This window comes from Corapipo altera, unplaced genomic scaffold (assembly GCF_003945725.1).
Source record: "Corapipo altera isolate COAL_440 unplaced genomic scaffold, ASM394572v1 55, whole genome shotgun sequence".
Lineage (NCBI taxonomy): Eukaryota > Metazoa > Chordata > Aves > Passeriformes > Pipridae > Corapipo > Corapipo altera.
In genome coordinates this window covers 17,457,166-17,469,353 of record NW_020884882.1, presented here as the reverse complement: position 1 = coordinate 17,469,353, position 12,188 = coordinate 17,457,166, and the positions used below count along the sequence as shown (strand labels likewise).

Sequence of the window (12,188 nt, the reverse complement as noted above, 5' to 3'; positions counted from 1 at the left end):
TCATTTTGTTTTCTACACAAACCTTTCCCATTCAGCAGCAGCAGCTCCAGGGGTCAGTGTCCATCTCAACTGTTTGTGTGACAGCTCATCGCTGGGTGGCTTTAGGGTCACAGCTCCCCATGTCTGCAGAGCCTGCCCTTTGCTGCCACACACCGGGGTGGCACTGGCCTGGCTGAACTCCTGCAAGGAGGCTTAAAAGTGTCGAAACAACACATTACAGGCATGGGAAAAACAAAGATATTCTGTTGATGAAGGTCAAAGTGTGCTGGGGATAGAGCTGGACCCCAGCAAAATGGGGACAGAGAGAGTAACAACTGAGGTACTCTGACACCAGTCATTGTGAGACCTTGTTTGCAGTGACAATTTAGTTTCTTTTTCTCCGTTCTTTTAGCAACCATATTTATTTATTTTAAGGGTCTTTCTAGCATTCCCTGTAGAGTGAAACTGTCCTTCATTTTGGGGTTTCTGCATGGTGTGAGTGAGGGCTGATGTCTGTGTGCAGCAGATGCCCAGAGTCCCGGGGGGGCTCTGGCTGGGCAAAGGCAGCAGTTGTGCTGAGCATCCCCCTTGCGTCTCACCCTTCCTCCTCTGCCTGGGGCCTCGGCCCTTCTGGCTCCTGTGTCAGCGTCCTCATGCCTGCAGATGGGCTGGATGCAGGTCAGAAACGAGCTGGAGCACTCCAGCTACCGCAGGGATGGTTACATGGTTCTCCAGGCAGACTTTGGGAACAGAAAATGGCTTTGCTGTGGCTGCGTGCCGTGTGTTGAGTCCCTCGCTGTGCCTGTGTGTGAGCCTTGGAGGCATTTTTATGAACAACTGTGCTGTCCTCTCATAATGTATCAAGAACATAAAGAAAGTGCCCAGGGAGGGTCCCACATAAGGTGAGTGATGAATTTTGGTGCTTTCAGCATTCCTTATTTCCAAGAGTTTTGATTTTAGGTGCTTTTCGTGAAGCCTCCAGTCCCATCACTGCCACCATCAAATGACCCAGTGATGAGTTACCTGCCAGGCTTCCAGAGCTTAGGCTCACATGAGAGTTGTTATATGAAGAAATGTTGAAAAATACCAGATTGCCAGATAATGATAATGGCAATTTTAACCTCTTCTACATGAGAGCCTCACAAATTTACAGAGCTCGAAATAGTTCATGAATCTTTCGTGATTTCAGTCAGTGCTTTGCATCACCATTACGTCATCATTTATTAATTCACCATCCAGCATGAAGTGATGATTTTGTAGACAGGATCTTGCAGTGGTGAGGCCCTGGGACAGCGTGGTGCTGGCAGGGACTGGCAGGGCCTGCCTTGTGTGCATGTGTGTAATATGTGGGCACTGAGGATTATTCCAGGCACAGGAATGACACCTCTGTGTTGCCTTGATGCGGGTCACTGAGTGTCCCAGTGACCATGGCAGCCATTTCAGGCAGTGCAGGTATTTTTAGTTGCTGGGGCTCTTGTGAGGAAGGTACCACTTGTCATCCTACCACGCTGAATTTGCAGAAGGAGCCAAAGATGAGCTCTGGAAAGCGAAGTGTCTGAAGGTGACCACGTGCAGGAGCTGTCTCACCTCTGCCACAGGGTGTGTGGCAGTGGGGGGCGTGGGGCTGTGCTCCCCTCTCCTTGTGGGCTCTGGGAACAGGCAGGCAGCATATGGGCCTGTTCCATCAGCCCACCCCTGCAATTCCGGCTCCTCTGATCCCTCCGCTGCGCAGCTGCTCCCTGAAGCCAGCTCAGCCCAATTGTTCTCACTTTGAATAGATTTCTACCGTCTAGTCTCGTTTTTCCTCCTGTTTCCAGCTCTCCACCCCCCATCCCGTGGGGCTCCCCATCCCTCCGGGCAGAGCCCAGCTGCTGCTCCAAGAAGAGCAAGCGGCTCCTGCAGAGGCGTCCCGGCCACATGGGCTTCTGAGACCCTGCCTGGGGCTGGAAGGGTTGGGAAAGGTTTGGAAGGGTTGGGAGGGTGTATTTCTGTTGTGCCCTGTGCCACAGGTGCTGTGCTGCTCCTCTTGCAGACAGTGTGAGGGTCTGGCTGTGTCCCTGAGCAGCGCTCCCTTCCCAGTGCCTGCCTGTCTTCCTGAGATCAGCCCTGTGCTGGGGATTTGCAGCTTGGCTGTGTGATATGATATGAGGGAGCTGGAAAAAGTGCAATTGGTCTTTGACCATGGGAGAGAAGTGTCCTCAAAATGGGGAGCATCAAGGTGAAAAGTACAACTCTGGCATAGAAAGAGGAGAAACATTAAACTATTCCAATAATCGGGATGTACTGAACAGGAGTGTGCTGTGCCCAAGGTTGTGGGTTCTGGCAGGGCCAGGTGAGGGTCAGCACTGGAGACCAGCTCTGTTTGCTGCTTCTGGAGTGCCTGTTCCCTGCAGGACCCAGTGGGTACCTGGGCTCCTGTGGGAGACACTGCCTATCCGAGGAGCCCATCCCCACTCCCACACAGGCACCTCCGGACACTGCCGAGCCCACTTTGGGAAAGATCGTGGGGGCTGCAGTGTGTCTGTCCCAGTGAATGAAGGTCCCTATGGGAAAGCAAATAAACCTGGAACAGATGAAGCTTGTGGTGTTTGTGAGCTGGGATTTGAAGGGTCCTAAAGACTTTTTAAGCCTTTGAGCCAAAGCCATGTTGGATTTGCTGATTAACCTGGCAGTGTGGGAGGATGGGGTGAAAGGAGGGTGCATGGCAGTGCCTGCTTACTCCGGGTCAGTGCTGGCTGTCCTGTAGGTCTTCACATGGGCATTTATCAAGAAATAATATATTAGCTTATATGCAGAGAGTACGGGATTTCAGGTAGTACCAGACAGATTGAAGTAGCATTTGCTGAATTCAAAAGACAATTGAAAGCTCTGAAGTTGCTCTTGGTGCTCCTATGCAGCTGTTTGTTTTGACAAGAACGAGGTTTAATATGAGGCTGGTCAATGGAATTGTTCAGCTCTTGCTTGGCAAGAAGATCTGTTGCCTTTAGCAAAGCCTGGATTCACCTCAGTGCTCAGAAGGAGCTCCAGCAGAGCCGTGCCGTTTGCTCTGGGACAAGGAAGGACAGCTCTCCTGCCAGTGTCTGCTGCTGACGTTGCATTTTGTTCTCTCTCGTGTGTCTGCAGAAATCCGAACGCAGCTGGTGGAGCAGTTCAAATGCCTGGAGCAGCAGTCGGAGTCGCGCCTGCAGCTGCTGCAGGACCTGCAGGAGTTCTTCCGCAGGAAGGCCGAGATTGAGCTGGAGTACTCCCGGAGCCTGGAGAAGCTGGCTGAACGCTTCTCCTCCAAGATCCGCAGTTCCAGAGAGCACCAGTTCAAGTAAGCAGGTGTTCCCAGGGCAAGCTGGTGTGAAATGATTGGCTAGAGGCTGCTGCGAGCACTGGAGGTTGGTTTGTAGCTGCACAGTCCTAAAGTGCAGTGAAGTCCGTCGGGTCAGCGGTGACCTCGTCTGTCTTGTCCCCAGGCGAGGCTCACCAGAAGAACTGGACATGTCTCTTGCCAAGACTCCCACCACAGCATTACTGGTCTGTGCTGCCCGAATTGCACTTACTGTGCCCTTCTTGAGTAAGGCAGTAAAAATAGGAATCAGGGGCCAGGAAGGAGTCAGACCCCTTGATTTTTTGAAGGGGCTTGAATTCATCCACTCATTTGACTGTGCAAATCGCGGTGGGCCCGGTCTTTATCCCTGGTTTCTGCATGTAGCCCAGTCCTCAGCTCTCCAGGAGCTGTGTGTTGCACTCAGGCTCACTGACAGGCTCAGGCTTGGAAGCAGTTTCTGGAAATCGAATTTACTGCAATTTATTTGCAATGAAGCATGTGTGTTTTCTGTACACAGCCTGCGGTGCTGGAGCCAGGCAAATCCTTAGTGGAAATACTGTGAAACAAAGCTTTGAAATAGGAAGTATGAACTGGATGCTGGGATTGTGTGAGAATCAAACCGATGATGCAAATTGTGAAATCTGTGGATGTGTGAATATGTGTTTTCAAAAGCAGCTTCTTTTCAGTTTAACCATACTCTTGAGCTTGGCTAAACATAAAATATCTGAAAAAAATAGAAAGCAAAACAAACTTGAGGCAGAATTTCATTCTGGAGGTGAGCACTCTGTGGTGAGGGTGCTGGCTGGTGTGTTCCACTGGCTGGTGACCTCAAGGCTCAGGTGAAGGCCACTGCCCTGTTGCTGTTGGGGGCTGGTCCCTGCTCCCCGCCTGTCCCCGAGTGTGCCGGCTCGGACCACGCTCGGTGCTCGCACAGGGTGTTGGTGGCTGTCAGGGTTTGTTGTGTCCCTTGCCATGAGCAGCTCTCCTGATGCTTTCGGGGCGCAGGATCTCTCTGGGCAGCACTGGTGGAACTGTGGGATGTGCCCAGCAGGATCTGTGCCCGGGGCCACATGGCAGCCCCTGCAGCACCCTGGCTGCTCCCCTGCACCACGGCAGCCCCAGCTCCCCACTTTTGCCTCCCTGGGCCACAGCAAGGCCTCTGACTCTTCTTCTGCCAGTGATGTCCATGACAGAATCTCTCAGCTGGAATTGTGCCCTTTGCTCCAGATGAAACTCATGCCATTCAGTTCAGTGGCCAAAGACTGCAGCCACTGGTCAGCGCCTTTCCCGGAGAACCTGGGAAAGGTTTGCCTGTCTGATGCCCTTTGCCTCGCCAGCCCTGGGCTCTTCACAGTCTGTTTCTTCCTTTAACTCCTTGTGATTTTTTTTTTCCCATTTCAGCTGCAAGAGCAGTGATTTCTGCTGTTACATTACTAAATCCTATTTATTCTATATTACTAAATCCCATTTAATCTCTTTACTCTGTCTCTCCAGCGAGTGAGGCTTTGCTGGTGTCTTATGCCAAACTCTGCTGCTGATGAGTTGCCATTCAGATCCTTGCTGTCCTTTTGGCATCCAGCTGTTGTGTGTCAGTTGTGTGGTGCTGGGTGCTGTGTCAGGGATAACTGTCCTGGAGAAGGAATTGGGCAGGAAGGAGCTGTGGTTCAGAGATGAGCCCACGAAGTCTCTGGGGGTGTCTGGCCTCTCCCACTAGCTCAGAGCAGTGTTAAGGCTCTCCATTGCTTGCTGTGCTCACAGTTCTGGAAGCTGCTGCTGTGCAGTGTCCACAGGTGACAGTGATTGTCCACCTTTATTAAACACCTGGGCACAAGTGCTGGCGGTGATGGTGTTAATTGAGTCAGCTGGATTTCAGTGCTTGCTCCTGCTGAGTCCTCACTGCCCACTCCATGTCGAGAGACTCCCTTCATACACTTTGTTCTTCCTTGCTGCTCTGTACCTGCCCTTACCAGGCTCATCTGTGCTGTTTCCCCAGCTGCTCATGTGTGTCATTATTCTGCTGAGGCTGTGACACTCATAAGAATTACGGTCCCTGTGGTGCTCCTTTGTCCCTGTGTCGCCGTGTGCAGCGGGCTGTGCCCAGCCCTGGAGCTGGCAATCGCTGTGTGCTGCGGCTCCTGCTGATTCCAGTTCACATCCAGGTTCATCCAGATTTCTGTGTGTGGTTGTTCTGTCTGTGTATGCACACAGAGGTGTTCTGGAGTCCCCTCCAGCACACCTGAGCGTGTTCGTGTTGTGCACAGACGCTTGGGGGTAACACTGGATGCAGAACCCTTTCTTGAACGCTTTTCAGTGCACTAAAAGCAGCCCAGTGGATTGGGTGGCAAACGGGACCTCCTGCAGTGGGCACTGACAGTCATATTCATAGCATGAGTGGAAAGAAAAAGCCAAACTCTCTCCTTGCCAGGGATGTCTCTTCTCCTGTGCCACCTTCCAGAGCACCCAGTGCGGGAAGGGGCTGGCTGGCTGGGGGGCTGGTGTGTTTCCCATGCTCATGTGCCACTGGGTATCCCTGTGGGGCAGCGCTTGGACAGCTGGAAGAAGAGATCATGCACCTTTCTGTGGGCATGACAAATCCCAGGGGATGTGTGCAGGGGAGGGAGGCGGTGTGCTGGCAGCATTCATTTGAAAAGATGTGCCTTTTTGACTTGTTCACTTGACCTTGGTCATTTTTCCCCCCAATTCCCCAGAAAAGATCAGCACCTCCTTTCCCCTGTGAACTGCTGGTACCTGGTCCTGACGCAGACCCGGCGGGAGAGCCGAGACCACGCCACCCTGAACGACATTTTCATGAACAACGTCATCGTGCGGCTGTCGCAGATCAGCGAGGATGTCATCAGGCTCTTTAAAAAGGTAACCCGGGCAGCTGGGGGGAGTCCTGCTCACTCAGGGTCCATCCTGGCATTTTAGTCTAAAGTGGAACCATCATAGATGTTGCAGAGCAAATCTTTTGAGGCACTATCACTTTTGAGGGACTTTCCAGATAATATTTATTCAAGAGTTTTAAAGAAACAGATCTAGAATTGCCAAGTGGTGAGCAGTGAGGTGTGACCTGGTGCTCAGAGTGGTGTCGGTGCCAGAGAGATGAAAGGTGGAACTGTGATGACTTTTTGTAAAGACTCTTGGAGGCCTTCATAGGACAGATCAGAACAGGCTTGTTGGGTGGAACCATGGTAAAGAGCAGGATGACAGGCATGAGGCAGCTATGGGAGAGGAGTCATGCCTCAGAAATCTGGTGGAGGTATTGCCAGGAGCCAGGGATTGTGTCAGTAGCTGGCACAGTGCCTTCAGTGGGCAAGATTGAAGTTCCTGAAGAGCTGTTAAAGAGTAAGGAGTGGTTGTTTTCTGTATTAATGACTGACTAAAAGACAGAGAACAAAAGGAAGGAGAATGTCAGTGCAGTTCCTAAAAAATTATTTGGAAAAAGGGTAAAGGGTAAGATGACAGATACAGAATTATTAATAATAACCAAATAAAAAGAAGCATCATATATTTGTGGGAATCTCACAGTCAGGTGGACCAGGACTCTTCACTGAAAGCGAGGGGGAAGGTGGTAAGGAATGAGGAGTCCCAGCAGTGGGTTGGCTCTGTGACTTTAAGGTTTTCCTTAACTTTTGTCCCTTGTCACCAGGACATCTGGAGCCTGCAGTCAGGGAGCAGGGCAAGCCCACAGGGCTCTCCAGCAGGAGAAGGCTCATAATCAGGGCTTATCTTGAAATTTCAGCCTGACTGGAGAGTAAATCTCATGTGATATTTTTATGACCAGTTTCCTCTATTTTATAGATCTGACCTAGAAATTAAACTGCAAGGTCAGGCTTGGGTTTGCTGATCTGATAAGGACATCATCCCTTTTCCTGTCCTTCAGGCCTCTAGAAATTTGAGACATTTGGGATATATTGGTTAGTTCAGTTCTAGGCCTGTCTCAGAATCTTCCTACCATTTGCATTTTGCTCTGAACCTGTTTTTGAGATGTATGTTAAGACTGTCCTTCTGCCCATGTGTGTGGATGGTGTCCCATGAGGAACTACAGGACAAATCCAGTCAGCATTCAAACAAGGACACCCATGGAGTGTTCAGTGTTCTCTCATAGTAGGTCAATCCTCAGCCAGGACAAGATGATGAAGTATTTTACCCACTCAGCAGAATTGTTTCTTTGTAATTGGTTTTCTTCTGTCACTCCTTCCTCATTTTTGAACCTAAATTTCAGCTTTTAAGGCTCAATCCTTACATCCTATAGAAATGGTTGCTCCTTGTTTCTCCCTCCTCCATCTCCTAACTGGGGAGCTGGTGTGACTCCATCTGCAGCCTGCCAGAGCCAGCACCAGCTTTGCATCCAAAGGAGCCTTTACAGGTGTGGGGATCTCTGATTTCACCACATTTGACCCTTGGACTCACCTGTCCCTGGAAATAATGCTCAGCTAAATCAGGGAATAGGCTTATTTTGTGTCATCGTTTCCCTTTCATGTGGATGGAGAGGCTGCCACTTTTGGGGTTGTTCAGGCTGTTTATTTTTCTCAATCTGTGGCATGCCTTGCCCAGAGGGATCTGGATCCCACTTCCCAGTAGTGTTTGGTGGGACGCCTTGGGCATGTGTGTGGGAATAGGAGCATCCTGGTAAATGGATTTTGAAGACATCTCTCCAGCCTTGCAGTGTACGAGGTTGCTCAGAGGAGGGATCTTTCACTGTTCTCTCTGGTCTGGTTCTGTGCTGAGTAAAGTGCTCAAAGTGCTTCTCTGGGGAGGCCGTGCCCAGGGGGCTGCTGGCAGATGGTCTGGCTCAGGAAGGGTTAAAGCACCCGCAGTTGTGGTTCAACTGCTGGGTGCCCTGGAGATTGTTCTTTGATGGTAAATTAGGGTAACATTTTTTTCCAGAGATGTCACTTTTAGTTCCCCCCACCTAGAGTTTATTAATGGGCTGTGACATGCTGTGGGGACACGAGGAACTGGGAGGTTTTGTGTTTCCTGCATTCATTATGTAAATGTAAACAATCCCAGCAAAGCAGCAGGGAGGGACTGCTGAGGTACAGGGTGAGCATAACTGAGGAGCAATTGCTCAGTGCCATGGTAATGTGCCAAGAAAAATGCAGGGTGCTGAGCTGCTGCTCCCTCAGCTGCCCTGGATGAGCTGGGGGGTTGTCCCTCAGTAAATTGGGGCACTGCAGTTTGTTCCTCTCCACCCAAGTGTTCTGCCCCTCCACCAACAGTCTGGCATTGGCTCTGACTCGCCTCTCACTGCGGCTGGCCAGGAACCCTTCCAGCCCAAACTGCTCTGGGAGCAAAGCAGAGGAAGAAAACTCAATTGGGCAAGTTTCCCTGGAGCTTCCAGTGTGAGTCACATTCCTGGTGCAGGAGGCAATGATCACGGTGAGGGTGTTGATGTTGCTAATAGACAGTGATAAATGGGGATGCTGAGATGTGTCCCTGTGGAGAGCTGGCTCGATCTGCTGTCAGGGTGAGTCTCTGTCACCACGAAATCTCCCAGCACATCCTCCTGGCAGAGCCAAACCCAGGCTGAGGGACCCATGGCCAGGCAGGTGTTTTCTCCCCTCTTACCTCTCGCTGTGGTGGAAGGAAGGAAGTTTAAAGCTTCTTCCAAGTACAGAATACAGGAAATTGTAGATTTGAGACAGAGCATCACTATGTCCAAAGTAATGATGCTGCATAAGTCCCCAGTGGGGGATTTAATTCCGAGCCGTGACAGTAAATTTAATTCCACACTGTGGTGTCCAGGATGGATGTTGGGTGAAGAAGTGGTGTCTGTCTGGATGGGAACTCTTGTCTTTGTAGAATAAGCATCCTCCACTGCCAGTCATCCATGCTGCTGCTTCCTGTTACTTTGTTGGCAGTGGCAGGAATTTTAATAAACTGCTAACCTAGCCATTGCTGTTCCAGTGAGGAGCTGTGTTTTCAGAGGAATTGGAGGCATAAAGGAAGCAGCTAAATTGTAGTTTGGGTTTTGCAGATGGTCCCAGGTAACTGGAATGATGTTTTGGTGTTGACTCCTGTAAGCACATATGTGTAATTTCTCCCTTAGAAAAAGGGCAAGCAGCAGGCTCAGAGAAGTGGCAAGTCCTTCAGCTGCTCACTTGCCTGTGGTTGGAAGAGGCTCTAGCATCCCCAGGCTGGACACTGCTCTCTTGGATGCTGGAAGACTCCTGACAATGCCAGAGACCCTTTGGTCTCCTGCAGCAGGATTCTGGGTGTTGGTTTATAGTGTCTATAAGCAAATGGCTCTTTAAACATGGTTCCTACCCGTGGTCCCCCATGTCAGTGTGGCTCAGTGGACACACTGAGCCAGTTTGTGTTGCTCTATTTAGGAGTCTAAAATTGGGTTTGGAAATTACAGCTTTGTGGCCTTGCTGTGCAACATGCAGGAAATCCAGGGCATAGGCAGGAGCTGCAGCTGAGCTTGGGCCATCAGCCCATCCTGTCCTCCTCTGCTGGCTTTGGGAAGCCTTGGTTTGGGGACTGGGCAGTGACTTGTAGAAGCAGGAATGGCTGGAGGGGCTGTGTGTGACTCAGCTCCTGCAGGCTCTAGGCTCTGAGACCCCTGTTTGTAGACCCTGACTGAAATAACTTGTATTGGAATCACAGAATCATTCGAGTTGGAAAAGCCCTCTGAGACTGCCAGGTCCAACTGTTCCCCCAGCACTGCCCAGCCCACCATTAACCCACATCCCCAGGAGCCACATCCACGTGGCTTTTACATCCCTCCAGGAATGGTGACTCCACCACTGCCCTGGGCAGCTGTGCCAGGGCTGGGCAGCCCTTTCAGGGAAGAAGTTTTCCCTAATATTCAATCTAAACCTCCCCTGGTGCAACTTGAAGCTATTTCCTCTTGTCCTGGCTCTTGTTACCTTGGAACAGAGCCTGACCCTCACCTGGCTTCAACCTCATGTCAGGGAGTTGTAGAGAGTGAGAAGGTCCCCAGACCTGTTGGTGCTGTGTCTGGGGTGGATGCAGATCTGTCACAGCTCTCTTGCTATTAGCAAGCCTCAGTGAGACTTCTGAGAGCACTGGTGACCACCGGTGTCAGTGGGTAGGAGATGGGGACTGAGGTTCGGTCCAGATGAGGGTTCCAGATGACTGTGGGCACCGAGCACCTCTGGCATCATCCTGGCACCCTGTGCCCGTGGGAGCAGTGGCATCAGTCACACTGCTGAGGATAGCACTGTCCCAGATACCCCAGGGCTAGCTCACGGATACACTGTGGTTACTGGATGGTCATGGATCCGAGGGACTTTGACTCTTTAGATTCTTTACTTCAGGCTTTGCTTTGATTCCCACTTTTAATAATCTAAGGTTAAACTTCACAAGGATGTGGGTTGTCCCATTGGCTGAAAGGACCTCTCTGTGTTGTGGGCCTCTCTCACCACTCAGCCTGATGGGATGTTGTTTTCCCTTCCTGTGTGTACAAAACTGCCTGGAGTTATTTGAGGAAATCTGAAAGAAGCTGCTTGGGTTTGGTTTGGTGGTGTTTCAGGGAGGGAGGAGGGGAGTGTCTATACTTAGTTTAAACACATCTTCAAGCTATAATAAGTGTTCCCTAGGCTAGAGGATTCATTGTGGAGATTTGGGGTGTAATTACAGGGAGGCAGGAAAGCAGTGTGAGCACACCCCCAGCAGCTCCAGACGCGGGGGTGCGGGAGGAGGTGGCTTGATCTGCAGCCAGGCTCCAACGCTGGGCAGCTCCCCACGCTGTGGCCTCTCTGAGAAGTGCCATGTCCGTGCTTTGTGAGGTTGATGACTGCATCTGCTTCATCCTGCCTGGCAAGGAAAGGGAAAACACAGACTGATAATGGGATTTCAGCAGACGGGAGGATGCCAGGAGTTACTCACTGGCAGTAAGCATCTCCTCAGCTGGCTGAACTTTGGCTGCTGCAGCTGTGAAACTGGAAACTTTATTATATAACTGTGGTGTAGCTATTTTGTAATAAAATGTCCCTTTTCAGAGGTACTTTCATTCACTCAGGTCAGAATAGTGAAAATGAGCTACTGAGGACAAGCTGAGGAGGGTGAGTCATGGCCAAGGATCATCTAAATCTGGGATGCCGGGGCTGGGGAGCCCTTCTGAAATACCAGTGTTGGCTGGAAATTGCAAGTCCAGCAGCAAGTGTGTTTAACCTGTCTCGTCAGATCAAGACAGGTTGACAGGTGATGCTGTGGGACTGGAGAAAGCCAATCTAAGGAATCTGTGTACCCAAATGGTTATTGGATGATGTAAGTTATACAGGGGAGTTCATGCAGCACTAACATGCAGCCTGCTCAGTTGGAGAATGCAGCAGCCACTCACCCACATGCACTAAGGCAAGTTTTGTTGAAAAATAGGCAAAGTCAAGCTCTAAAACACCCCTGGCTGTAGAGTTGTCCCAGCTTTGTGCACTCTGCCAGTCTTGATGTGAAACCAGACCCCAAACTAGGGGAGGGTGTTACATGTTAGACCCACAGGGGGAGTTGTCTGTGGGCTGGAGATAAATTCTGCCAGTGGAAGGGCAAAGCAGTATTGCCTGTAATTTTAGATTGATCCCTTTTGCAGGATAAATAAGTAAAATTGATTGATGTTCTTCCTTGTGGTCTCTGAAACCCACGTTGGGTGATCCATGGGCAAACATCGACCTCAAATGAAAACGCAGCAGTTCTGAGACAGAACAAGGCTCTGCTGTGTGTTCACAGTTATAATCCCTCCAAAGTATCTTTTCCTTTCAGAACTGCATGTTTTGGGCAGAACAGAGTCTCAGTGCTTCTTTCTTTTTGTCTTGCAGAGTAAGGAGATTGGCCTGCAGATGCATGAAGAACTCCTGAAAGTCACCAACGAGCTGTACACGGTGAGCAGTGAGGGGGTGCCCAGCAGTGAGGGGGTGCCCAGCAGTGAGGG

At 50.7% G+C, this 12,188-nt stretch overlaps 1 protein-coding gene across 3 annotated transcripts in view; it reads left to right on the top strand.

Moving 5' to 3' along the window:
- Nucleotides 1-12,188, top strand: part of SRGAP3 (SLIT-ROBO Rho GTPase activating protein 3) — a 106,501-nt gene that overhangs the window by 59,669 nt on the left and 34,644 nt on the right. For all 3 annotated transcript variants that reach the window (XM_027640680.1, XM_027640679.1, XM_027640681.1), the window contains 3 exons: nucleotides 3,103-3,295; nucleotides 6,004-6,166; nucleotides 12,076-12,138. In XM_027640680.1, coding sequence (XP_027496481.1) covers nucleotides 3,103-3,295; nucleotides 6,004-6,166; nucleotides 12,076-12,138 — 419 coding nt within the window. The remainder of the gene's footprint in view (nucleotides 1-3,102; nucleotides 3,296-6,003; nucleotides 6,167-12,075; nucleotides 12,139-12,188) is intronic.